This window comes from Cordyceps javanica, chromosome 1, assembly GCF_051103115.1.
Source record: "Cordyceps javanica chromosome 1, complete sequence".
Lineage (NCBI taxonomy): Eukaryota > Fungi > Ascomycota > Sordariomycetes > Hypocreales > Cordycipitaceae > Cordyceps > Cordyceps javanica.
This window is the reverse complement of record NC_139295.1, coordinates 3,875,362-3,903,046: the sequence shown is the minus strand read 5'-3', so window position 1 is coordinate 3,903,046 and position 27,685 is coordinate 3,875,362. Positions and strand designations below refer to the sequence as shown.

The 27,685-nt window shown below is 48.9% G+C and overlaps 6 protein-coding genes across 6 annotated transcripts; 2 read left to right on the top strand and 4 right to left on the bottom strand.

The window, feature by feature from the left end:
* Window positions 1–3,451: 3,451 nt before the first annotated feature.
* Window positions 3,452–3,835, bottom strand: V2A60_001176 (membrane magnesium transporter family protein; the record flags this gene model as incomplete). Its single annotated transcript, XM_083252538.1, has 2 exons — window positions 3,452–3,652; window positions 3,827–3,835. The coding sequence occupies 2 exons, from the start codon at window positions 3,833–3,835 to the stop codon at window positions 3,452–3,454; spliced, it is 210 nt and encodes a 69-aa protein (XP_083108664.1).
* A 648-nt stretch (window positions 3,836–4,483) lies between these two features.
* On the bottom strand, window positions 4,484–5,431 carry V2A60_001175 (HMG-box domain-containing protein; the record flags this gene model as incomplete). Its single annotated transcript, XM_083252537.1, has 1 exon — window positions 4,484–5,431. One exon carries the CDS (start codon window positions 5,429–5,431, stop codon window positions 4,484–4,486), a length of 948 nt encoding a protein of 315 aa, XP_083108663.1.
* Window positions 5,432–10,177: 4,746 nt separating this feature from the next.
* On the top strand, window positions 10,178–16,659 carry V2A60_001174 (calcium channel protein CCH1; the record flags this gene model as incomplete). Its single annotated transcript, XM_083252536.1, has 6 exons — window positions 10,178–10,757; window positions 11,943–12,049; window positions 12,158–14,149; window positions 14,199–15,961; window positions 16,020–16,109; window positions 16,170–16,659. 6 exons carry the CDS (start codon window positions 10,178–10,180, stop codon window positions 16,657–16,659), a joined length of 5,022 nt encoding a protein of 1,673 aa, XP_083108662.1.
* Window positions 16,660–19,618: 2,959 nt separating this feature from the next.
* On the bottom strand, window positions 19,619–20,759 carry V2A60_001173 (ATP phosphoribosyltransferase; the record flags this gene model as incomplete). Its single annotated transcript, XM_083252535.1, has 4 exons — window positions 19,619–19,989; window positions 20,042–20,572; window positions 20,641–20,675; window positions 20,743–20,759. 4 exons carry the CDS (start codon window positions 20,757–20,759, stop codon window positions 19,619–19,621), a joined length of 954 nt encoding a protein of 317 aa, XP_083108661.1.
* A 2,326-nt stretch (window positions 20,760–23,085) lies between these two features.
* Window positions 23,086–24,307, top strand: V2A60_001172 (velvet 2; the record flags this gene model as incomplete). Its single annotated transcript, XM_083252534.1, has 5 exons — window positions 23,086–23,522; window positions 23,578–23,632; window positions 23,688–23,767; window positions 23,826–24,088; window positions 24,153–24,307. 5 exons carry the CDS (start codon window positions 23,086–23,088, stop codon window positions 24,305–24,307), a joined length of 990 nt encoding a protein of 329 aa, XP_083108660.1.
* A 743-nt stretch (window positions 24,308–25,050) lies between these two features.
* Window positions 25,051–26,748, bottom strand: V2A60_001171 (uncharacterized protein; the record flags this gene model as incomplete). Its single annotated transcript, XM_083252533.1, has 1 exon — window positions 25,051–26,748. One exon carries the CDS (start codon window positions 26,746–26,748, stop codon window positions 25,051–25,053), a length of 1,698 nt encoding a protein of 565 aa, XP_083108659.1.
* Window positions 26,749–27,685: the final 937 nt, after the last annotated feature.

Below are 27,685 nucleotides of genomic sequence, written 5' to 3'. Positions count from 1 at the left end.
AACAGCATTATGATAGCAATTCATCAAGCATATCGATAGCCTCTCGTGTTGACTTGGAAGATTCTTGATCTCCCAACTCATAGGTTATAAATTTCCTCGCGACTTCTTCTGCGGTTTCTAGACGAGCTTCTTCAGCATGCGACAATGTGGCACAAGTGGCGGCAAGGTCTCCGTCACGGCTAATAATTGAAGAAATTGCACTTGCACGACGGACAACTTCGTCCGGTACACCATTCATCGTTGCACACTGCTCACCAAAGCTGGAAAAGCTCCTGCCATATTGTAGCATGAACAGGTAAATCAAAGGATCATTCCCAGCACGAATGTCGCCGTGATTGATTACCACTTTCATGTGAGCGAAGTTCAAAGATGTGGTGCTTTCAAACGACTCGATTTCGAATATTTCGTGAAAATGTGTCGCTATGAGAACTTGGGGGCAGCGTTCAGGGTCAATGGAAAGAAAATGGTCCAGTAAACCAGCTGCCAACCCAGCGCCGTTGACTGGGCACGTGCCCTTGCCAAACTCATCAATGAGCACCAGGCTATTCTCGGTGGCTTGCTTCACCGAATGCAATACTTCTCTGAGATCGGTAGCGAATGCACTCTCGTTTGACGAGGCACTTTCTTGGGCTGGCATACACACCAATATCTTATCTGTGATTGCGATTGCGGCCTTGTCCGCAGGAACGAAGCTGCCAATGTGAGCCAGATAAATAATGATCGCCACTTGTTTCAAATAGACAGACTTTCCTGAATGATTCGGTCCTGTCATTACCAATACACTCCCGGGTACCTGCTTCGATCCTTGTTCGTCTATATAAGCTGCAAGACTGTTGGGTATGAAGTGCTGCATGGATACCTCGTGGAGAGGGTGCCGTCCTCCAGTGAAATGCGATCGTCCGTTTCTGCTTATTTCCGGTTTACTCCATCCATATTTTTGGGCCCCGAGCGCAAGTGCTAGAGTTGCATCTAGTTCGCCACTTAACTGCGATGCACGCGACAGCTCGGAGCTGTATTCCAAGACATGCAGGGCCAGCTCGTGTAACAATTCAACCTCTCTATCTATAGATTTGTTAGAATTTTGCGCACTTCGCCAGATGAAGTCAAAAACTACCTCCGATCTGGTAGTAAACATCACCATAGGCTTCGTCAAGCTCCTGCATTTGCTTGGTTTTGTAGCAGACCGAGCCATCGACTGTAAATACTTTTTCCCAGCAGTCACGCGGTTGCCCTTCGCCACAGTATTTCCCGTTTCCGGTCGACTCATCGAGAGTAACCACGAGTAGAAATCCAAGTTGAGGCAAGAATATGCAGGATTTAATGTATTGTCGAGCCCAGGAGGCAGAGTCTTTTATGATATTGTCAACAATTTCGGTAAGGAAACTTTCCAAGCCGTCATATCGCCGTTTGAGACAGTCTAGATTTGGGTCAACCCCACTTTGTATGGAATAACGCTGTCGCAGTTTGGATTGTTCGAAGTCGATAGTGTTTTTGACCAGCGACCCAACCCGGGCGATTGCCCCGACCTCAATTGTATCGCGGAACTGAGCTCCGTTCATCGTATTAGCAAATCGTAACCTTCCAATGTCTTTGCCTTACTTTTTCCAGAAGTGGCGCAGCCTCGCAGCCTATAAATAAGCCCGCGAGCCTATGGAGTTCGACAACATTCCTGCTGAATTTTTCTATAGCATACCACAATCCTCCAGATGAAGAGTAGCCCACAGACGTAAGATCAATGCCTTTGTTGAGTTTCGAGATGACTCCTATCATATCCGGGGTTTTTTGAAGAGCGGACCTCATGTATTTCAGTGCTTCAGAGTTCCGAGGCTGTAGGAGTGTGGAGATGGTTTGTTGTCTCGCCACGATTGTGGAAACATGTGTGCTTGGCCGCAAGAAAAACTTCTTCAGTTGTAAACGGCCCTGTGAAGTCGACACGAGGTTTTGAAACATGCCGTATACGGATAATCCTTCCTTTTTATCCGCGAAACCAGAGCTTGTATGCCACATTTGGGAGTTCGGATGTATCTCGCAGTGCAGAATCTGCAGACTGGACATTGCTGCAGGACTTATGTATAGATATTCGGAAAGATGGAATGATTCAATTTTCTTTATCTCGTATACTGACTCAGTTAGGACGACGTCGTACTGGGACCGAGTAGCTCGGCGTTTATTGACTTCGGCGACGACCACATCGGCGCATATCATCTAACAATTAGCATTGGACTCGATGTGTAAATTCAGGACTCTCACCGACGTAAAATTCTCTGAGCATAGGCTACCACAGAGTCTTGAGTATTGAGTATCCGGAGTTTCGCCATTGGGTGTACTGCCTCCTGGAGCTTTGTGCGTGGTTTGGAAGGCTTGCTGCGGATGGAATACAGCACGAGCCTCAGCATTGATGTTTTGTAATATTCCAATAAGTCTGTCTTTGGAGACTGGTTGTGAAAATTTGGAGTTTTCTATAGTGGATAGACGATGATCGCGTGTAGCTTGCCCTGGCAAACTTGTTAAAAAAGCTTGATTCTTTGGGTACCAATATCGCTGACCATGACAGGCACGCTCAATGTAAGCATGGAGGAGCTTGTGGATGCTTTTAGGGACTTTCTCTGATATTAAAATAGATGACGGTTGTATACTTTCAAGAAATTGCTGCATAGTCGACGCGTCTGCAAGGGGCACATCTTGTGAGATGAAGAGGCTGCTGTTCTGGGTAGAGAAGAATGCACATCCCATCGTACCATTGTCCGCTATCGTCGTGGCCATTATCGTCTCGCTGTTGGTTACTTTACTATCGTCCTCCTCCCCCGTACGAGACTGTGTGGTCTCTCCATAGTTGCATCTGGCTGGCGGTTGTTGGTAGCCAGTTGATGATGTATTTGGGTGCATGGGTGAGCTGAATGCGGACATGCTTGCTGGTTCTGTCGAGACACTCTGCTGATGGCAAATAACTCTCGTTCCGAACTCTTTCCTTCTGTGGTGTGTACTCTCTCGATATGAAACTTCCCCGCCATGTAGTGACAATCTGTCAGTTTAGGCTGTGCTCTTCCGCAGTGTCATTAGCCACTTTTCTTTCTGTCGGTACTCGCAATTGGCAGTATTTGTACTACTGTGCTTGATGGCCTGTTAAGGATGCGCGACGCAGCTGGCAATCTGTCATTCGTCCGTTTGCATATAGGAATTCTGCCACTTGACCGCTCGTCTGTAGGCAGCACATGCTGCAGCAACGACTGATTTGCGAGGCTTGCTCCGTATGGTTATTTCCTGCGTGTATTTCTTTGACTCTGGGAAAACTGATGCAATTCACTTCAGCGGTTACGGCATCGGATTCATATGAATTCAACTCATGTGTATTATGGACTTTTCATCATAATAACATGCCTGTTGGCTATACGTTTGGTACCTGGTCGGTCTACAGGTGTGTGTGTCCTGGCTGCCGCTCTATGGTCCTCGGTTATTTTGCTTCGCTCTTGACCCATTCCGTGAATTCACGCCGTTCCTTGCGTATGTCCACAAACCCTGGCCGGCTGTGGAGAAACGCAAACGGACTTCCACGGAAGTCTTTGTCGACGTCGCCAGATCCATCTAGGAAGCCAGCGTCACCTTCTCGTTCAATCTTTCCTGCCCACACATTCCATTGTATCGGCCGCAGTGTCTGCGAACCTGAAGCAAGACCAACGCATACAACTAGTGTGGCTACAATCGCCTCTATGGATATGTCGACCGGTAGGGAGCTGCTCGTTTGCTGGTGCAAGAGGGAGTGTTTTGCAATCGCTGCGGTGAGAGTCGCATGTTCTTGGGCGGAGTAGCATCTATCCTTCGTTAGCACGATAAACATGTTTGCGGATGCAGAAATGCATACGCATGTGCCAGAAGAAGCAGTCCTGTAACTGTTACTGATTTGGATAGCCAGGTCATGGTTCGCGACGTAATCATCCGAGCGCAAGGACTTGCGGTGATATATAATATCAACGTAGCCCGCAAACTACCTGAGTAGTTGAGAGCTAGCGCGCGCCAATTGCCACTGGTTCGCTTCGGGTATGACTAATCGGTTCTCTCGTTCGCTACCCTATACTACATCTACAGCTTTTGTCGTCTGGGGGTTTTTTTTTGTTCGCTAGGGTCAGTCTATTGTCCATCTACAGTTATTGTTCAAAGACTTGCGACGTAGTTGTTTAGTACACATGATTGGGCAACTATATATCATACCGGCCTGTTATTTGGGTGAAGCTGGCCTAGTAATAGTATGTTCCGAACACACGAGCATCAGGCCAAGACAGTAAGTAGAATTAATGAGTTATTGCAGAGTATCCACAGGACCACGCACGGTGGTGAGTAGAACGACGACATAAATGAGACCGATACGTAAATAGTAACAGTAGTAGCAAACCGTAACGCCCAGGAACAAACAATAACACCGCCCCGGCCACACTGACCACAGTGCCCCACACAGCCTCTAGATTACGAAGAGTTCTGGGAGGCTGGGCTACTGCTGCTCACCACTCGCGGCCTGCGTCATCCAGTCACTGAAATGACTCCCCTCCTCCAGCTGCTCGACTTGCCAATCACCCTCCACCCCTTGCAGGTAAGCAGTATGTGTGCCCGGATCAGTAATATCCAACCCGGGCACGAGTGTTGTAGATGCCTCTTGAGCACCTCCGCCGTTCACCCAGTCCGATAGCATGTCGTGGTTGGTACCCAGGAACTGGGCATATTGAGGACCAGGCCCTTCCACCGGAAGAGAAGGATCGACACACGAATCAACGTGTGTCGGATAAAGCTGCAAAGGGAGAGCCGAAGCGGCGCAGGCGTATGAGGGAGCCGTATCAAGGCCATCAGAACTCTGCGCAGGACCACGCGGCACGTACTGAAAAGCATCCGCTGGAAGGCGGCCAGGCGCATGCCACCCGTGTGATGGAAGGCCCTGATCCTGTGGCCAAGGACCAACAGCCGGCCGAGAATATGGTATCTGAAGGCCGTGGCCGTGGCCCTGTGGCCCGAAGGGGAACGGCGGCCTCGCCCGAGATGTGCCTCGACCAACTTGCTGCCTGCCACTTCGCCGGCGCCGGCAGTTCGACTCACCTTCACCCAACCCGCACGTCTTAGAATTTCGGCTGATACCATCGCCTGGCTTCTTCGCCTGCACCGGGTCGTACTTGTATTCCGGAAAAGCTGCTTCATGCATCTCCTTTTCGATCTTAGCCAGGTCCCTAAATTGAGTGATGATACTAGGAGGCTCCCAGTTATTCCAAGAACTCCCGCAAATAGTCGAAACCTGCTGATGGTTGTTCCGAGTACACTGAGTTTTGGCAACATCCTGGTAGGCTTTTCGATAAAGCATAAATGCATTGAGAGGTCTCTTCACCTTCCCATTTTTTGCCTTCTCCTTCTGTCGGACCTCAACTGAGCGTTTTGCAAATGTCGTGACATCCATGATGCTAATAGCGGGCATTTCATGTGCGATTTCGGATAGTGCTTTATCTGGGCTTATAGATGGTGCGGGTTTCAGCTTCCTCTTATCGCCTTTGCGCTCTTTGTTTTGGCTCCCATGCACCCCAGTATCTCTGCTCAGGTGATGAGGAGGTCCTGTCATGGCGTCGATAGTAGCACCCAATAAAAGCCCAGAAGGTTCACGAGCCGACATCTTAAAGAGAGACAGTCAAAATCAAGAGCTCAGGACTTATCTGAGAAAAGACTTACTTCAACTGGATGCACAACAGAACTTCTCGGCTGTGGTCTGGAGTCAACGTCGACACTCGTATAGGAAACGAAGCCAGAACCCACACCAGCTACTTGGGAAGAGCGAAGAATATTGTTAGAAGCGTAAGATGGTATCTCCCTTGTTACCATGGGCAAAGTAGAGAGTCTCGAGCTGGAACCAGGACTCATATCGAAAGTATCACCCGAGTTCTGCTGTCAGCGAAAGGCTCAAAGGGAGGGGCAAGTCCCCGACAGATAGACTATCAACTGAAACAGATAGTGCTAAAGGATGAGATGCGCAGTAAATGTATTTCGTCCGAGGTCTTTGTGCAATGGCTTGGATGGAAGAAAGCAAATGAGCTGTCTGTGGCATTGAAAGCTTGAGAAAGGATGAAACCAGAAAGCTTTCAGATGCGGTCGTTGTCAGAAAGTTAGGGAAAGTCAGGGAAATAGCTAGGTGGGAAACAGTCCTTTTGAAGTGATGAAGGAGATACAGTTAGCGGCTCAAATGGCCACGGCTTCCACTTGCTACAAGGCGGCAAACCGTTGGACAGGCACGCACGAGCCGTTGCTCTTTGCGTCGCCGCCGAAAAGACCTCAGACCGAGCCACGGATTCCATGTATGATCCAAGAGTGGATAGAAAAAATACCACAAGAACAGTGCATCTACCATTGTGTGGCTAGGCTTCTTTGGTTACAAAGTCGGGGGTGTCACGGACCAGTCAACTGCGCCCGCAGCGTGTTTGAACAACGAACTGCGGGAAAGACAACGACCAAGGTGACGGAAACACAACAAATCTAATTGGGCAGATACATGACATTGAGCCACACAAATTCCAATCTCATTGTTTGTTGACCCTGCTTCCACGTGGTTACCATTGACCATCATCAACCACCATCAGCCATCATCAACCATCATCAACCTACATCAACTAAAAATAACAATTCAAAGCAAGCGAAGCCTGGTCAGTTCCAAGCTGGACGATTTGTCAGGCTTGATGGTGGCGCGAAATCATATAATATAATCCCGCTTTGCCCGGGTAATTGCTCTGCGTGTCATTGAGTTTGCTTTCAGTGTTCGTGCACTCTTGTCGTGCTTCGTGCTAGTGCAATACATACACTCTTTGGATTTCAGCAATTGTATGTCTAGCGCTACATACACATGTGAATTACATACTTGCTAATGCATTACACGCCTGTCACACTGGCTACCGGGATAGCCATGTTTGACAGCCCGGGAAGGGTTGAGTAATCAGTCAGTCACACAGTCGTTCTTCGTCAATACCATTCAGAGTATTGTTTGCACAAAGGACACCCTCAACACATATGCTAGGTATGGAATCTTCAATTTCATGAAAGTGGCAGCTTGTCACCTTATATGAACTGTGTGATTCATTTCGAAGCAAGTTTCTCGGATTTATCTGCTCTTGTGTCGCCCGTTCGCTTCACGAGTGGCACGGGAAGCTTACTCTCGCTCAATGAAGTGACAGTGCAAGCGCGGAAGCACTAGCGTCATCCCTTTGTTCACAATACCAAAGTTGAGATTCTGGCATGGATGATGAAGAGGCGGGCGGTCTCATTCTATCCTGTGAACAACTCTGGTCCTCCGCCAGCATATGATTTGTTGACGTAGGGGTAGTTTGGTCTAAAACGGCCCCGTTGACCCGAAGTCTCTTGAATGAGCTTGGAGGGACTCTGCTGGCTGAGTCATATGCTTTAATACAGTGGTAGGATTGACTGAAGTACATTCAATAGTGGTACCGCCTACACAGTTGATTGATGGGGATGGTTGTGATCCGTGTTTCGTGGCAAGTGCTAATCTGCGCTCTGAGACCACGTGTGCAGAAGTAGCTGGCGTTTGTTCCCTGCTCGAAGTTGCCTTGAGGCCTCTCTAACCGCCTTTCTTCGCTCTTCGCCCGTTGCGATGGCCAGCATGAGTATTGACCCCATAGAGCATCGCCAGCGCATCGTTGCTATCAGCAGATAGACTGGCCTCGCTCGGACCCAAGACAACTGGCTTGTAAGTTCGTGCAAGACTGCGATGTACCTGGCTGACCGTCAGAAAGACCGCTGAAGACTGCAGCCCCGTTTGGCGATGTGTCGAGGTCCATAGAATGTGTTGCTGGTTGTGATTCGATTTTCGTGGTGTGGTCATTCAATGGGTGGCGTATCACTTGGGTAGAACTCTTGACCTTCAATTTTATAACACGTTTTCGAATGGCGCCCGTGTCCTCTGTCTGTTGCCTGCAACTTGCACAAATAAAATTGAATTCTGGGCGTTCAGCTTCGGATTTCCTGATTCCGATACATTTGCTGTGTTGCCAAACATTGCATCTTTCACAAGCAACACTGTGGGCACCGTCATCGACCTGCCCATGCAAGCCGCACACGCAATCGAATGTCCAATCTTCCTCCTCTTCCTCCAATGCCTTGAGCGCCCGCCTATTGCGATCAATTTCAGTTTGCAGCTGCCGGTCTGAGATTCGAGTCTGCCCATGGGAACCAGAGCTGCGTCCCTCCGAAAGTTGAGATAATTCTTCTTCGTGCAAACGTCTTCTCGCGGCCCTCTCTTCCAATCTCCTTTCTCTCAAAGATATCCTGAGATCCCGCTCTTGCTCTAGTTTCAGTTGCTTTCGGGTCTCACGTTGTTGACTTTCATGCTCCTTCTGGGCTTTTACCCACTGTTCCTTCGCTTTCTCCTCTTCTCTTTGTTGTTCAACTTTTCCAGCAATTCGACTGGAGCGTTTAGCATTTGCCATCTTTGCAAGATTCAACAGCTCACGCTGATGTTGTGCCTCTTTTCTCTTCCTCGACTCCTCTTGCTTTTCCAATATTGGTAACAAATGTACATCGAGCTGTTTCCGTAGAATCTTCTCGTTCGCATCTCGGGTTGCTCGAAACTTATCTATCAAGCGGCGGACATCATCTAGCGTAACAGCCACGCACTCCCAGGTCATACTGCCCCAGCAACTCTTGTTGTGTGCGCTGCCAGGATCTCCGTTTTCGGCCATATAATACTCTCCTGCTGCAGTTATATTGGATGCGCGTTGACCTCTATAAGATCGCCGATTCGTTGCATACGTTTTTTGTTTCTTCGGCTTTCGAACTGATGGCTCTGGAATTTCTGATGAGCGATAAACCCGATTATCATCCAATACATAGTACGTGCGATCATCGGCATCCCATCCATAGGGTTCTATTCTCTGTGATATGACGTGAGATGCTTTGGTCATGATCAAATTTAGCAATGCGACATACCCAGCTTGTTTGATCAAGATCATAGGACTCCTCCATTTTCTCTCGCAATCGCTCAGGTTCGATCATCACCCATTGTGTAAGCTGCTGAAGGACAGCGATCTTAGCATGATTTATTAGTACCTCTATTGCGCAGCTTTCTTGGTTGGAAAAATACTTTGGTTGGTGTATTAAGATCGCAAAAGCTATGTGATGTAGCGTCATCGCCCAAGGGGTTTTTATCAGGCAGTTTGGACATGTATTCTCTGCGCAGCTGTTCGTCGAGGGTTTCGTGGCTGCAAAATCATAGATTAGAGGAATTGTACTGCAAAGTATGGATAAAAGGGGCTCAACACTCACGTAAGACTGCGATGTGAAGACACGAGTCTGAGAAGGGCCAAGGCGATATCAGACAGAACCGTTGAAGAAGGTTTAAGACATTCAGTTTCGATATCCTGGATCGCGCACATTTAACACATGTCGGATTGGAACGGAAAGTCGCGCCCTTACCTCGATTTCGAGCGCTTCATCGATTTTCGCAGCTTTGCCGAAGATGTATATCCACTGGCAAAGGTTGGCAAACTCCCACATGTTTCGAATACGTTGTAGCAGCGGCGGTTCCGCATTGGCTGGTTCGGCGTCCATGAATGTGGAAGACGGCTATTTTGACGGCACTGCGACTTTGAGTATGTAATTTCGTTTGTAGCATCTAAGTAGTCCAGCAAACGCTTTAAAATGATCGTGTCGCGGTCAGGTTGGCGTGGCGGAAGACTTATGCTAGCTTGAGCTATTGCTAAGGTACCTGTCCTGCCAGCCTGCCTTAGTACCTTAGTAGGTACCTAGGTACTAACCTACCTGTAGGCTCGCGAGTAAAGTGGACCGGCCGCTGCTTTTATAAGGGGCCCTTCACTTGACTTGGGTCGCACTGACCTAATATTGGCACTGTACAACTACAAGGTAACAGGTCGATGGCAATACCAAAGAAATGTATCCCTACAGTGCATACCGATTCGCTCGCAGATACTGGGTTTCCTGCGCCGCACTCCCGTGTTTGAGATGTGTTACCACGGGGTCATGCTATCATCGTGATAAAAGCTCCAGCCTGTTACCGTTTTACCAAACAATCTTCTCCTATATATATCCCTAAATGTGCGACCTCTTGGTAATCACTACTTTGAACACTGTTCTTCTGCTATGATATCGGCAAGCGCAAAATAGCAGGTAGCTGCAGGAAGGCAGGAGGATCATGGAGCCGCAGGGCACAAACGCTGACCAGCAGCGCCTCCATCGGTCGATGCAGCCCGAAGATAGATGTGCAAACGAAGGAAACGGCGAGGATCGCTCTGGGAACTCGAGAACCGTCCGACAGGCGCCACCGGATATACAGAGCTCTCGACAGCCAAGCTCAGATGTTACCAATGCCGCGAGGAGCTGGGATCCTCTGGGCTATTCTACGATGGCGCCCTACACTAGACCGGAGTCCCCCATGGACTATTCTGCATTGCAGATAGCATTGCCGCCTGAAATACACAACCATGCCGATGTTCACGAACGTAATATTACCTTCAACAACCCTTTCGATGCTGGACCGGCGTATCATGATGAAGCGCAACACCAAGAATACGCGCAGTCTGATGAGGCTCCGTTGACATCGCAGGCACAGCCAATTGCCGGGGCCTCTGAGAATGATCGACCCGGCCCCATGCTAAACAGGAGTCTGTCTCGTTTATACAGCTTGTCAAATGACAACCCAAGAGGGAGGCAAACGCTGCGAGCGTCCGATCAAAAACTGCGGAGCCTCGTCAGCGGTTCCAGCCGCGCTTATGGTATGACCCTTGCCCCTGGCGAAGCACGCACATCTAGGTCGCCATCTCCATCCGGGGCATTTCAACGTGCTAGCTCGATTGTGCGAGCGATGTCACAGAGAGTCGTCAATATCAGCGGAGAAAGTGAAGTCGCAGTCAATCAGCGAGCATCATTGCAGGCGGCAAGAAACCCACAGGTATCAGATGGGGCCACTTATGACCATACTGCTGGCAGTATGAACTCATTACATGCGGACACCTCGTATCAACCCCAGATCGGCGTATCGGAAGGCGAGAAAGGTATTGGCAACGGCGCTGTTGCTGCTTTGCCGTATCAACCGCAGGGAAACGTTGTCAATCCATTGAAAGGGCACACACTTGGTTTTTTCTCTCCCAGGAGCAGAATCCGTCTTCGACTTTGCGATGTTCTTGTGAATCCATACACGGAGCCAATCATCTTGATTTTGATTATTCTTCAAGCTATTTTGCTGGCTGTTGAATCCGGGCCAAGTGTATTAATACCAGGACATGGGCGACGTGAGCGATTCGGTGGAAGTATTATGGATTGGGCAATGTTAGCTCTTTTCATAGTTTTCACTCTGGAAATAGGAGCGCGTATAGTTGTGTCTGGTTTAGTTACGAACGCCGCGGAATACAGCACAATTGATCGGAAAAAAGGGGTTCGTGCTATTATTTCGGAACAATATCGAACCTTCTTTCAACCCCAACGCCAGAGATCGGTGAAAGGCACTCGCCAGACCTCTTCTGGCCAGCCTACCATTGCTCGATCCTTCACGACTTTTATGCATGGCCCACCTGGTGCACCAGAAACTGTGGAAGCCCAGATGCGCTTTCAGCTGGCACGGCGAGCATTCCTACGGCACTCATTCAACAGACTAGATTTCATTGCCGTCGTTGCATTTTGGATATCTTTCATCTTGGCCATAGCTGGTCTAGAAAGTCGACATCACCTATACATTTTCAAGATGCTCAGTTGCCTTCGCATCCTACGCCTGCTTTCGGTAACGCATGGCACGGCGATTATACTCCGCAGTCTCAAAAAGGCCGCACCGCTACTTGTACGCGTCGCCTTCCTCTTATGCTTTTTTTGGCTCTTGTTTGCTATCATTGGCGTTCAAAGCTTCAAGGCTAGTTTTCGCCGCCATTGCATTTGGCTAGACCCGCTCCAGCCTACGAACCTATCAGCTGCCTTCACGAATGATGATCAGCTTTGCGGGGGCTATTTGAGTAATGACACTGGTGCTATCATGCCTTGGGTCAAGTTTGGGACACCAGATTCTCTGGAGGGACTTGTACGTGGCGCAGGAAAGGGTAAAGGATTTATTTGCCCTCGGGGGTCAATTTGCCTCCAACAAGACAACCCGTCAAATGGCACTGTGAATTTTGACAACATCTTGCAGTCGTTGGAGCTAGTGTTCGTCATCATGAGTGCAAATACCTTTTCGGACCTCATGTATCAGACGATGGCTTCTGATTATCAGCAAGCTGCGCTCTTCTTCGGCGCTGGCATCATGATCATGACACTCTGGCTTACCAATCTTCTCATTGCGGTAATCACCTCATCTTTTCAAGTTATTAGAGAGGAGAGCAAAGGTAGCGCATTTACATCGGATCACCAATCGTTTAACCAACCGCATTTCGAGGACCGAACTCAAAAGTCGACATTGCAACGTGTTGTTGAAAAGACCAAACTGTTTTTCATCCTGATCATCGTGTTTGGATTGATATGCCAAGCCTGCCGTAGCGCTCGAATGTCGCCCGCTCGCGAAAAGTTCATTGGCGGCGCTGAAGTTGCTGTGACGATTCTTTTAGACATGGAGATAGTAGCGCGACTGGCTTCAAATTGGCGACATTTTCATCGAAGTTGGGCCAATCTGTTTGACCTCGGGCTGGCAATCATGACCACCGTTATTCTTATCCCACCCATCCGCCAAACAATGGCATACTGGTGGCTTACGGTTTTCCAAATAGTTCGAGCATACAGAATTGTGTTGGCGATACCGATGACTCGAAAGCTCATTCTGCTTGTGCTGGGAAATGCCGCTGGTATTGCGAATCTGATGCTCTTCGTCTTTTTGATGACGTTTCTTGTTTCCATTTTCGCGTCTCAGCTATTTCGAGGTGAGATCCCTGTGTTTAAAGAAGGCGGCGAACTGAATCGCATTTCCTTTTTCACCATTTACAATTCCTTTCTGGGAATGTATCAAATTCTGTCCAGCGAGAATTGGACTGATATTCTTTACTCGGTCACATCTTATGCCCACGGCTATAAAACTGGCTGGATTGGCGCTACATTTCTCATTGGCTGGTTTACTCTGTCATATTTTATCTTGATAAACATGTTCATTGCTGTCATCCAGGAGAATTTCGATGTATCAGAGGATGAGAAGCGCCTCGAGCAGGTCAAGGCTTTCCTGCAGCGCAAGGAGCTTGGTCATAACGCGAGTGACCTTGCGCTTTCATCAATATTCAACCTGGGAAAGTCTCGTCGCCGGCGCGATCCTCTGGATTACGGTCCCGCTATGATGGAGATGCTTCTAAAAGATGCGGTGGTTCGAGACTTCCTCGACGATGAAAATGCGGAGCCTCTGCAAGACACGGTTGGCAATGATGGGGCCGGTATGTCCATGTCAACCCTTCCGATGGATTCGAACCGTGGCTTGGCCGGTGTCTGGAAAAGAGTCAAAAATAGATTTACAGACCGGGAACCGAACCCTTTCTACGCGAGCATCAAATTTGACGGACCCAATGATACTTTGGATCCGAGACAAATGGCTCGCCACGTCGTCTCTGCAACAGCGGCGAGGCGCAAAGCTCAAAGAGAATACCTTGCAAGACACCCGACCTACAACACGACGCTGTATCTGTTTCCACCAACCAGCAAACTCCGACGATTTTGCCAGAGACTTGTAAGCCCTGCCAGAGGCTTCGAACGAGTTGATGGAGTTGACCCGAACAAGATTGCGTGGTATGCACTTTCGGCCTTCATCTATGGCTGCGTGGTGGCCATGGTGGCTATTGCATGCGTGACAACACCGCTCTATCAACGAGAATATAGACAGGGAAGCCAAACAGACAGTATAAGCTGGTTTGTTTGGACTGACCTGGCATTCGTACTTGTGTTCACGCTGGAGGCGACTATCAAAATCATTGCGGATGGCGCATTTCGAACCCCGAACGCATATCTACGGAGTCTTTGGGGAGTCATGGATACTATAGTGTTGGTGACACTCTGGATCAATGTCATTACTCTCTTCATCAACGATGGAGCTATTTCTCGAGCAGTAGGAGCATTTAAAGCGTTGAGGGCCTTACGACTCTTGAATGTCAGCAACAGCGCCCGAGACACCTTTCACTCGGTCATCATTGTTGGGTGGTGGAAGATTTTTGGCGTGAGTACCACTTTCATTAACCGATATCTCATGTCCTAATACCACGCAGGCTGCTTTCGTTTCAATCTCTTTGCTCATTCCATTTGCTATTTACGGTTTGAACATCTTCAACGCCAAAATGATATCATGCAATGACGGCGACGACATAACGCTATTGACCCAATGCTTCGGCGAGTATGGCAGTACTCCTTTCAAAGACGACTGGGTGATGTTAGCACCGCGCGTGGCAGATAATTCATACTTCAAATTCGACGACTTTGGCTCATCTCTATTTACACTTTATCAAATTGTCAGCCAGGAAGGATGGACAGATGTGTCATTTGCTGCACAGGCCATCACAGGACGAGGATTCCAGCCCCGAGATCTTGCTGCGCAGGGAAATGCTATGTTCTTTGTTGTTTTTAACTTGATGGCCACTGTCTTCGTTCTTACGCTGTTCATTTCGGTTTTTATGCGCAACTATACCGAACAAACTGGGGTCGCCTTCCTCACCGCAGAGCAGCGTTCTTGGCTCGAGCTGAGAAAGCTGTTGAGACAAATATCCCCATCTAAGAGCTCTTATCATGACAAAGGCAAGGAGTGGAAGCGATGGTGCCACAAGCGAGCCATAGAAAAACGTGGCAAGTGGTACCAGATGGTCACAGTGGTGCTTGTTCTTCATCTTGCCCTCCTCGTCGCAGAATTTAACAACGAACCACGGTGGTGGGCAAGAACGCGAGAATTTGTTTCATTGTTGTTCATACTAGTCTACATGGCAAACATCGCGATTCGCATAATTGGACTGGGCTGGAGCAGATTCAGGAAAAGTTCATGGGACCTATACGCCTTGGTTGTGGTTTCCGGAGCTTTCATCGCCACCCTCTCACTTCTGATTGCCAATACTCGCGGTGAGGCCTACGAGCAGCTGTACAAAATATTCCTGGTTGCCATTATTCTCTTGCTCATACCTCGAAACGACGCATTGGATCAGCTTTTCAAAACTGCAGCGGCAAGTCTGACAGTGATCAGCAATTTACTAGCCACCTGGCTTGTCCTGTTCTTGGTATTTGCTATCGCAATGACACAGGCCTTTAGCTTAACGCGGTTTGGTGGGCAAGAAACGAGCGACCTGAATTTTCGTACAGTACCCAATGCCCTCATTTTATTATTTCGAATGAGTTTGGGAGAAGGTTGGAACGAGATTATGGAAGATTACGCAAGTATTGAGCCTCCTCTTTGCGTGAAAGACTCAACCTTCTTTGACAGTGACTGTGGAAGCAAACCCTGGGCGAGAATCCTCTTTGTCGGGTGGAACATCATCAGCATGTACATCTTCGTCAATCTCTTCGTTTCCCTCATCTATGAAAGCTTTAGCTACGTTTACCAGCGATCCAGTGGCATGGCTGTCGTTGATAGGGACGAGATCCGTCGCTTCAAAGAAGCATGGAGAAGTGTCGACCCTGCTGGAACCGGTTACATTACAAAGGAGCAATTTCCCCGGTTGCTTGGTGAGCTCTCTGGGATATTTCAAATGAGGATTTACGACCCAGAAGATTCCGTCTTACGAATCCTTGACGATGTGCGCAACGATGTACGCTTGTCACGCCATTCCTCTATTGTGGCTTCGAACGGCAGTAGCGATATCGACCTCGGTAGACTGAATCGAAGACTAGCGAATCTTGACGTAGAAAAGATCCGAGCCAGGCGCCGGGTGTTCAATGTCTTTTTCGAGGAAGTCCTTGTTGCTGCAGATCCTGACAGAGGCATCGCGTTCTCCGACGTTTTACTTATTCTTGCTCACTACAAAATCATTAATGATAGTAAGAGCCTAAGGTTAGCAGAACCATCTCATGGATTTCGCGAGGGATACAGCGTCTCTAACAATCACCAGACTTGATGAATTCTTGCGTCGAAGAGCTCGGCTTCAACGGGTGGATGAAGAAATTCGACGGAGAACTGTTTTGGGCTTCTTTGACACCCTGTAAGTGCAAACACAAACAAAAGTCTACGTGATTATGACTGGAACTAATTGACAATTCAGGTATTGGTCAAGGAAGTTCAAAAAGCATATGAATATGAAGCGTTCCGCACGCATGACCATGGTGCCTCAACTGAGTGTACCTGAGATCTTGGTTGATGATGAGGAGTCAATCGCGGAGACTGTTGCTGCTGCCTCCAACAGTACCAATAGGCCGCTGCTTCCTAGCCTTAACACAAACCTGGAGACGCCAAGGAGACCATCGGTCTGGGCCGGCGAACTCTCACCGCGAGACTCTACCACACAACACCCACTGAGCTTCCCGAGGACATCGGGAGGAGGATTATCCCCACCGGCCAGTCCTATGCGAACAAGCTTCCAACTCAGCCCTTCAGATGCTTCCAATGCAGGCAATGACCGCAGGGATAGATCTTTGAGCCCTGCGCAGGCCCGAGGCATGCTGGATGACTCGGTTTGGGTTGAAAGTATCCGAAGAAGCAAGACTCTCCGTCACTCAGACAAGACTGCCTATAGATACGGAGATCTCGGTTAAAGTCACATGTCATTGAGTTCAAAGGCTTGCATTATTTTCCGAAATTGAGCAGCACTGGCGAGAGTTAAGCTACGTCTTCAAGATATATGGGCATTGTACGACATTGGGAAACTTTGCATGACTTGTAGTTTTTTTCATCTGCTATAGCCAGAAATGGATCAGACGTATGAAAATCAGCTTACACTGGATGTTGAGGTTTGATAAGTCAGCTAATAGTTATTGACATTGTTCACGAAGCTCCTGCTTGGCGGCCAGAGCTAGACCTTTGGCACCCCCTGAATAGTGGGTAACAAATAACGAGGGAGGTCCTACTACTGAGTATGACGCTCTAGTTATTCCCGCGCTTCAGCGATGAGCGAATGAATCGGGGTAAACCTGTGAATAGTACTGCATAAACCTCTGACTATCATTTCCAGGAGCTGATGCTTCGTCCGTTTCAGAACTGGAGACGCGCTATTCTGGCTGTCGCAAAATTAGCATGCCTGAAACAGCTTCGGACATGCCACCAAGCTCCAAGCCTACCTTGACTGCGTGAGCAGCCCGTATTTTGATACTTTCTGAGAGCGCGGGCTGAAGGATGCGGCACTTTTCATACACATGGGTTATTGCATGAGAGTTTAAAATAAACCACACCTGCCCGTTTCTCAGTGGTGTTCACCACCTTCCATGAAGCCTTCTTCTTCTCTTTCCTAAATTGAGCCCCTGACGCTGTGAATACTTTCTTTCTTTCTATTGAGTACTCTCTATTGATATTGAAAGACATATATTGCTTTTCTCTTTCAATTTGTCAAAGCTTTCTGCCGCGTGTTGGGCTTTCAAGGCGTATCCTTGCTACGGCACCTGAGCATTCAAGGGAGCGCATAACTGGTCCCAGCTTGCCCTTCTGCCAATCATACCAATTGGCAAACTATTGATCAATTTTACAACAAATTGCCTACAAAAAACGGCCAAGGGATATATTTTACGAATAAGAAGCCAATGTTCTTTTCTACTTAACTGAGCCAGAGCGCACATCTCTCGCATTCGAATAGCTCTTTCGGTTGCTAAAACGCCACCCTTTCCGACGAACAAATATAGTCCGATCCCGCCGCATACAAGAACAACAAGAACAACAAGAACAACAAGACCAACAAAAGTCAATATGGCTACCTCAAGATATCAGCATAACAAAATGCCGAGCAACTTTCGTGCTTCGATGCGGATCACCCCCTCGCAAAGCCACACCCGCAGCACATCCAGTTTCGTGGGCTTCAGTGCCGCCATCACAATCAACAGCATCATCAATAGGCAGCCATCTATTGTTGGGCTTGCTCAAGAACGAACTAGCTTCGCTGCAGAACTTGGGCTCCTCGAGCCTCGTCCATTGGTGTACTGGAGCAGCGTGGAAGACAGAATAGGTTGCCTATAAATAGCCCAACTGCTTCACTACGCAAGGCAAGCACTGCACATCGGCGGCCTACCCAGAATTTCTGGAGTTTCCCCCTCTCGAATTATTTTCATCTCCCTTTTCATCTTTATTTTTTTCTCACATCCTTCCCCCCTCCACCTCTCTCCCCCTTTTGCATTCTGAGACTATCTTACCAAGCCCTAGCGGTTTGTGGTTTTTTTGACTAGGGGATCAAATTCTTTGGCGTTATATTGCCGTATTGAGTACGGCGTCCATCAGGCAGAATATATGTACATTAGTTTGTTGCTTGCCGAGTAGGTTGGAATGACTGGTCATATGTCGCTGGAGTGCGAAAAATACCCCGAGATATATCATCTGTAGCTTTCAACCAAGTCGCAAGTCCAACTCGGTCGCACAATATCGGCAAGTAGTGGTAGAGTATTAAAATGGTCCTATGTCTCAATCGCGTAATATGGCGCTGCTTAGGCTTTCAGAAGGCCACCATCTCACCGAACAGCTAAAATATGAAGAGTTTTATGGAATACAAGAGAGCTGTTGTCCCTGCCGCCGCGACAACGGCGAGCACCGCGAGCACGGTGCTGCGAAGTTGAAACGCATCCTCTGCTTCCATCCTCAGGATTTTCTTTTGCTTGCTGTGATAATACCAAGACCCGTTGACGTCACTTGATTTCCGCCGCAGGTCTTCGTATGGAGGTTTGTAGAATAAAAGGTCGTGTAGCCAGCTGGGTAACCTGCTGCGGGACTCGACATTACCATGCATACGTAGTCGCGTATAGTGTATATCGACAAGAACGAGTGACACAAGGAAAGACACGAAATTGACTGGAGTCATAATAATCTAGCATTAATTGTTAGATAATTCTGATGATCCCCAAGCACAAGCATGGTCGACCAGAAGACGAGCGCCACACCTACCTTGTATAATGTAACTGGTTCGACAGTTGGGGAGCGGGGTGGCAACGGAGGCGTCGCCACGGCTCTCGCAGTGGACATGGCTATTAAAGTGTAACAATGTTATGCATAAAATGTAGAGTGCTGGAGAAAAAGAGTCGGATGATGCTTCTAGTAGAATATCACAATTCGAGAGGCAATGACGGGCATAATCCCACAAGATCGGCAGCCTTCGAATTGTGCCCGACACTTCCGGCAGTCGCCAGCCAAGACCACCCGATCCCGGGCCCCCACAGAGTGATGCACTGGTTGACTGGCTCTTTACAAGTACCTACCTAGTTTGCGACACACGCACCTGCGGTATCATACACGAGTTGTACTAACCCGTAATCCGTACTCCGTACAAGATAACGTGCTTGGGCCAAGAATGAGACTCATACAGGTTCGTCAACTGAATAAAGAAGAGGCCAATGAAAAAGAAACCCTAGAAGCTGATACAAGCTTCCTCTTCAATTGGTCATCTTGGAAACGCCGTGATACACCAAGTTTGGCCACCCTTTTTAAGTAGCTATCATGCGAGTCGCATATTAAGCCACACAAATTTGAGTATTTTCTTCTCTTCTTCTTCTTTTTTTTAAACTTCTAGAGCTCTATTGACACCTACCGAGTGTTGTGAATATCTAAAACGATGATGTCCTGGGCTCCTACGCGAGTTAGCTCATCCATGACGAGCGCAATCTTCTTCTTCTCAACCATGGAGCTGACAGCGACCCAACCATCAGCATCAAGCTGCGTAATGGTGGCAGCACGCTTGCCAGGGGTAATTTTTGTTGCCTCGACGAGTTTAGAGCGTTCCACATTGTACTGGCACAAAACAAACTTTTGTGCTGTAATAACACCGCGAATTCGCGAGGCGATAAGCTCGACCAACTCAGGATTGGATGGCTTTGTAGACTTGATCAAGATCGCGCTGGACTCAACCACAGTATCAATTGCTTTCAGGCCCGCAGCGCGCATAGTTTCCCCAGATTCTTTGCCAAGTCAGTTATGATTCCCTAGTCGACACAGTATATAGAAGCTTACCAACGAGATCAACGATGCCCTCGGCAACACCAAGAGCGCAAGCAGCCTCAACACTTCCACTGAGCTCAATGATGTTAGTACGCAGAGGCTGCGCAGTTGACTGCTGGTCCGACGCTGAGCTGAGTTCTGCCTCAATCTTGGCGAAGTGTTCTGCAGTCAAGTTAGGGAAACTGGTGCCGATGGTGAGGCCGATCAGATCTCTCGTCGAAGAGTATTTGCCCTTGTCGGGAACTTGAACTTGGAGCTTGCAAGAACCAAATCCCAAGTCCATCACTGTCTCACATCCGGCACCTTTGTCGGACGCAGGTGTGTGGGTTTTGACGCCTGCAGCATATTCGTTCACTTGATCCCAGCCAGTGATTCCAAGGTCGACTCGCCCCTGGCCAACAAAGGTCGGGATATCGGCAGCAGGAAGAAAAATGAGCGCGATGGGAAGGTTCTTGACGAGGGCTATGTCGAGACGGTTTTCGCGGCGGAACTGTATGTCGGCACCTTCCAGCAGGTTCAGAGTGGCGGCGTTGAGTCTCCCCTCTGCAGATGTATGTTAGTATCTCTCAAGGGATCTTGCCAAGTTCACGGTAACGGAATGTTTTCCCTACTCTTCGGGACAGCGAACAGAAGTCGGCCTTCTAGGCTGTTGGCAAAACAGAACAACAGTTAGTGTTGAGACGCCGAGGTGACGGGTGGTAAAATTTCCTTACTGATTAACAAGATCCATGATTCCAACAAAACGAGGAAGAAACGCAATTCTCGGAAGCGCCAATGGCGGTGAGGGGCTGGATTCAAGATGAGGCAGCTGCACGACAGGATCGAAATATCTTTGGTGTACTGTGAGTCAATATAAACCAAGATGTACTCTCGAGTTTCTGCTCCGACAGCGGGGCAAAATTGACGTAGTTCTTTCGTTTGGGTGTAAGTAGTGGCTGGCTGGCTGGCTGGCCCGCAAATTCTGTGAACACAACCACCTGCTGTCACTGTAGTTAGTGGGTGGGGCGTTGTGTCCATGTGGCTCGAGACTCGGCCGTAGATGTTTGAGATTTTACCTGGAGCCGGCCTGATCAAAAAAAGAGGCTGGTTTCCGCAGCTGCCTATCTCTAATAACTTGTCTGGAAGTCATGACAGGCTGTAGGTGCATGTGCATCCTACGTTAATCGCAGGATACGTAGAGTTAGACAAGAATCAGCGACAAGCGCTCATTCAATGTCGTCGCTCCGACGCTCGCTGCAAAGATCGCTACACAGTCTCGTACAGCCATATTGAAGATTATGATATTCGGCAGAAGTGCGAGACCATGTACTTGCTATTCGTTAACCAAGACGTGTTTCTCAGGGCGCTTGAATGTAAAATTACGGCCTCGAAGGAGAGAATAAATAGGCTGTGGCAAGGAATGGGGAGATAGCCGCCAGCAAAATGGTCCAACTCCCTTTGGGAATAGGATGTTATATTATAGGGGCTTTCAATCCTGGTAGCTGGCAATGCTATTTTCCGGGCTTGGTCTCATCACCTTGGCCTTATCAATTCGCCATAAGAATATATCGGTGCTAAGTATAGCCAGGCAACCAGGTAGCTGTAGCCTACCAGGTAGGCAGCAAGCTCAGCCAATTTTAGGCGTTGACAGCAGTTTGACAAACCACAGATCCCTAGACATTTCCACAGGACGCCAGCCGGCGGCGATTACAGCGCAGTGGGCGGTCAGCGAAATTTGCTAAATCCATGAATTAGCACAACGAACAACGCCGCATGCAGTCATAGACGACGTCGTTTACCAATATGCACCTAAAAATACAACTTTCAACGCTCTTACTCGAAGTAGTCACTGATATAGGATCATTCGTCCACCATCACTACAGATGGCCCCATGCGTTGGCGAGGTTTCTGGTACCTGCTAGCCTGCCTAGATCTACCTGCGACGTTTGTACCTGGGTCTACCTAGGTCGGATCCTCCTCGCGGATTCATCCCGGAGGCTCCATCACAACAGTGGCACCCACGTTGGCGCGCTTGCGCCGCACTTACTTTGTCCTGTTGCCATAGTCTGCTTCGAGACGGCCGCGGTGGTAGTAGGTGTCAACTGTGCGCATTTCTGACGAGAAACCTGGCCTCCTGCTCGATGCTGCCCCCACACCCGCCGCGGCGAATCGCCTCGTCAGTTTATCGTAGGAAAGGACAGCTGCAGGCGTTAAAACAGAAACTCGGCAACGGCCTGAATGCCTGTTGCATGGGAGCCCCCTTTCTCCATTCGCAGTGCAACCGTGCAACTCTCTGCCGAGGCTTGCTCCTCTCTGTCTGGTCAGTCGTTTGTAGGTACGGATACCTGGTAGGTAGGTATCTTACTCCCGTCGCAGGGGATCGCTGTTTGTGCAGTTATTTAGTGTGCCATAGTGCTAATAGCCCATGACAATCTGCCACTAGCCATCTACTACTTAACAAGTAGGAAGCTTTCTATGAAGACGAGCCGCCAATGAGCCAAGACCGCCATCAAGCCCCCCGAAGACGCACTACTAACGCTACCACTAAACGTGCTGCGGCATGCGTGACTTTCTACCTTTCCATCTCTTCCCTCTTCTCTTATTCCTTCTCTTTTCTTTTCTGGGCGTCAAAGAGGAACTGGATCGGGTTTGGGGGCCCCTGCCCCGCACCTGACACCCCGCCACCACATCCCTCATCAGCCATGTCTTTCTGCTAACTAATAATCTCACTAAACCTGAATGTGCTGCTCATACAATTGTGCAAGGACATGCGGATGCTGCCCCTAACAGAGGCAGCAACGGTAGATGCTAATTGGACCCAATTAGTGCATATACTGTTGTGAAACAAAAGGCCAACCCAGGTGCCGAACAAGCGCTGGCCACTACGCGCTGCGTCGGTTGCTCGAACCAACGACGACTTTTCTTCTTTTTGCCTGCCATCTCATTCCCCCTTCTGCTCCTTCACTCCACCTCCTCTTGTCACTGAGAGGCTGTTGAATTGTTAGAAAGAAGCGCATTACCATACAATTCAGCTAGGCCTCCTTGCTGATGCCAAGCTTGGGCTCTGCCTTACGAACATGAATCCTCCGTATCAACCGCCTGGTCCACAACAGACCTTCCCGCAGTCGATGCCGCCTCCAGAAGGGCCTCCGAATTACAAGCGCTCGGCATCCTCTCAACTCCAGCTTCCAGCACCTCGGCAGTTGCTTCAGTACGCTGATTCTTACCGCCAAGCATCCTCTCAAGGCCAGGCGCATCACCAGCATATCTCTACGAACCTCCCACCTCCTCACCCGCCAATCGCCCCTCCACCCCCGCAGACGCAGCATCATCAATCACAGCTTCATCAACAACACCAGGTACCTACTGCAAACCCCAGTAACGCGTTGAGAGCGAGCTTTGCGAATGAGGCTGGCCTCCCCGACGCAAACACTTTTTCCAAGGAAGTGAAGCCTGTACAAGCTGTACTTACTCCTGTTTCCCATGTGGACGATCTTGTCGGTTACAAGTACCAGTACGCCACAGCACATTCACTTCTATTATCATGTTTAGCTAATTAAAGCTCTCAGGCTCGATGTCATACAACAGCCCAAGCGAGCTCGTATGTGTGGCTTTGGTGACAAGGTATTGGCTTCCCAATGTTGTGTGCCTATGCCACGTCAATCTAATGGCAATACAGGATCGGCGGCCCATCACGCCTCCACCTTGTGTTCGTTTATCAATAGTTGATATTGCCACTGGTAAAGAGATCAATTATAAGTACGGCGTGGAGAAACACACCATATAATTGGAATCTATGGCTAATTGTTCTCCCTAGCGAGATTGACCACGCCATGTTCGTCCTGAATGTCGATCTTTGGAACGCTGACGGAACCAGAGAGGTTAATCTCGTCCGCTCCTCTGCTGCATCATCAACTGCAGCTTCCTCATCAACAAACACGCATGGGTTTTCGTCACACGGCGGTGCAGAAGCAGCTCACGGTGCGCAAAGGTTGCCGCCGGGCCGTGATACACTATGCGGCCGGCAACGTGCGTCCCTGTACACATCCGAATATGTTGCACAGCCAAGCCATAATGACGGTGAGAGGCGTCCTTCCCAAATGATACAGGGGGGATATAGATCACTCATATTCAAAACAGAGAGCAATGCATACCATCCACGCGGCATATATCCTCACCCTTCTCAGCAGTACCCCCAACATCACGGCTATACGTCAGAGCAGCCCATGGTGCCACACAGTAATGGTGGCCATGTGCGAGCTGCTTCAACATCTGAAGGTTGCGCTCAAGATTCAGTAAACATGCAAAGGATGAGTGCTGGTGGAGGGCAGCCACAGGGGATGTTTACTCGAAACTTGATTGGTAGTGTTGCTGTCAGTGCATTCAACTTGTGCGACACGGAAGACAAGCGAGGTATCTGGTTTGTTCTACAAGACCTCAGTGTTCGGACTGAAGGACATTTCCGGTGAGTCACTTATCTGAAGCCCGGGACGCGTTGGGGCTAAGTCAGAGGCAACAGTCTTCGATTTTCGTTTGTAAATGTAGGTCCTCGAGGAGGGCGCGTCCCTCAAGACGGAAACCCAGCAAAAGTCACGACCGGCCGAGCACCAATTCTCGCAGCTTCCTACAGCGAAGTATTTAGCGTTTTCTCTGCGAAAAAATTCCCTGGTGTTTGTGAAAGTACAGCTCTTAGCAAGACCTTTGCTGCTCAGGGCATCAAGATACCTATTCGCAAAGAAGCCGGTGGGAAGGGCGATGATGAAGATGGATATGGAGATTAGGCCGGGACTGTCTTGTCCGGAATCACAATGGGGGTTAAAACATATGGGGCGGTATAGCGATGATTCATTTTACTGAAGCTGGCAAGCGGCTGAGAAGAGGGTTTCCCTTACGCTACACTGCTGCCTAGAACTTTTGGTTATCAGCTGCGTAAAGCATTAGCACTTGAACATTTTGAAGGTGCAGATACATTCTCAAGACGAATCCTGGGCGTTGATCAATACGATGAACTAGACTATGTACATCCTTTGTCTTTTGAAACGTTACTTGTACTTGTGCTCCAGTGCTTCCACGATCCATGTTGCTTGAATTACGCTGACTTTCTTCGCGTAGTTTTTATTGGTATATACCTGCTCAAGGAACATGATGGCTTCCACCTTTCGCCCATGAAGAACACTTGCAGGATGGATCGCCACAACATGTTTGCCATGACAGGTAACATAACTGGCATCCGGCGCTAGCATAGCTGTCTTCATGGCAAACCCACGGAGAAAACATTTGAGCAATGCTTCTGCACGCTGGGGAGATACCGGGTAAAATGGCTGTGGATCGGACACAGGCGCCTCGCTAAGCAGCTTCTCCTTGATGCACATGCCGCGAAGCTGTCTTCGAATATTCAGTGCCTGCTTCATGGTGCGTAGATTGAGCTTTCGCGTCTTACACCAGTCATTTCGGTCGGAGTTTTCGGCAGTATACTGCTGCATGGTGGTGAGGTACGTGATTATGTCCCCTTCACGCCGTTGAAGTTCTTTTCGAGACTCCTCCACTTTCTCCTGGCCCTCTTCCGAGTGAACAGCCAGGAAAATATCCTCACCTGCAGTAATACATGATATGATATCAATTGTATCGAGTACACAGTCATAGTCTGGACTGGCAGCAGCAATCAGGACGGCGCTCAAAGGAGCCGAGAGGGGGAACTTTGCCATGGTCTCCCCAGCACTAGTGATGCTCCCGTCGTCGTTCAGTGCTCCGAGAAAGTGTAGGTGCACCAGAGCACGCTCAATTGCTTCGGTTTCTGGGGCATCCATTAGAGGAAAAGATAGAACATCCTGAATCCCGCGAGCTTTCATCGTGAGAATTGCGCTGAGGATATCATTGCGCAGGATCTCTGGGAGATCAGCTGATAATAGAGAATCGAAGCTCGCTTCTGTGTAGAGACGGTAGCATTTTCCAGGCCCTTCGCGACCGGCGCGGCCTGTTCTTTGAACTGCAGATGATTTAGAAATGGGTTTGGCGAGCAGCGACTCCAGACCCAATCGCGGACGGAACTGCTTGATTTTGGCTTTGCCGCTGTCCACCACATATCGAACACCTGATACTGTAACTGATGTTTCTGCAATGTTCGTTGCGAGTACAACTTTCCGCGTAAATTTACTCTTTACAGGAAGGAAGGCCTCTTGCTGCGCCTCGATTGATAGCTGCCCATACAGCGGTACAGCTTTAATCTTCGGCACGTTGGATGCGAGGCTAGCGGAGTATTCCTCGATCAATTTCTGGGCCACGTTAATCTCTTCTTGGCCCGTAAGAAAAGCCAGAATATCCCCGGGAAGTGGCTCTTCCGTGTGTATTCTGAAAATACGTTTCAAAAGCGCGTCTTGTAGATCCGCAACGGGTCGAGATTCATGCTGCACCTCCACCGGAAATTGTCGACCCTCGATCCGTAACACGTCAACACCTCTGCCATTGTGCTGCAGAACTTCGTCAACATCAAAAAATCCCTTGATGGCTTCAACGTCGGCGGTAGCACTCATAATGACGACCTTGAGAGGAGCACCGCCACGGTGCTTCGGCCCAGCGATCAAAATTTGCTTCAAGAATCCCACCAGAAGGTCAGCATCTAGGCTGCGTTCGTGAATTTCGTCAACAATGATGGCACTGTATTGCCTGAGATATGGATCGCGCAGCAGTTCCTGAAGCAAAGTTCCCTCGGTGAGAAATTTGATTTTCGCGCCTTTGGGCATCTGATGGTCGAAGCGAACAGAGTACCCGACCTTGCCGTTTTTTCTTCCTTTCCCCAATGGAGTCCCTGTTTCTTGAGCCACACGATGTGCTAGAGTTGTAGCGGCGACTCGTCTTGGCTGCGTAATGGCGATCATGCCACCCACATAGACTTCATCGGAGGTGCCTGCAAGCTTGACCTTTTCGCGCCTGCACCAAGATTCCTCAGCCAGAAATTGGGGTACTTGGGTACTTTTGCCCGAACCGGTTTCACCAACCAAAACAAGGACATTGTTTTTTGATCCTCGTAGGGGCTCTACGATATCATTTCTATGCCGCCAGATGGGGAGTTCTTTCCTACTTTGTAGAAAATCTCCGTCCAGAGGCCTCCTTTCTCGATATATCGGTTTGGGATTGATCTCTTTGTGCGATTTTTGTGAGACTTCCGTAGTAGTTACCTTATCTGTTGGTTTGTCCTTCGGAGTCACTGCCGTAGGCTTGGATCTCGTTGGAGGCTCCAGGTATCCGTCCAGGGACAATGCCCTGCCGCCGATACTAATCACATTATTGGGTCGACTGATCTTTTGCTTTTTGGCAGGTCGGTTGCCATCGTTTTTCGGAGACGTTAACGTCATAATCACCAGTATTAGGGAATGAGGTGTCTGAGCATTACCAGTAGATGAGTGGCACTGGTACGAGGTCGAGATTTTTTTGTGGAGAAATATGACCAGCCCGCCCATTACTAGACATCCCAAAGTAATTTTCTTGCCTTCGCTATATTTCATTAAATTCTTCATTTTCTTCATCTGTCTCGTGCTTTTGAACTTTTCAAGCCTACATTACCAAATCTTCATGTGGTACTATTCTCTCCAAACATCGGTTCTTAACACAGGCCACTCCCAACACAATGTCTAGCGAGTCTCCCTTATACTACCTATGCATACGCAGAGATGGAGCGTT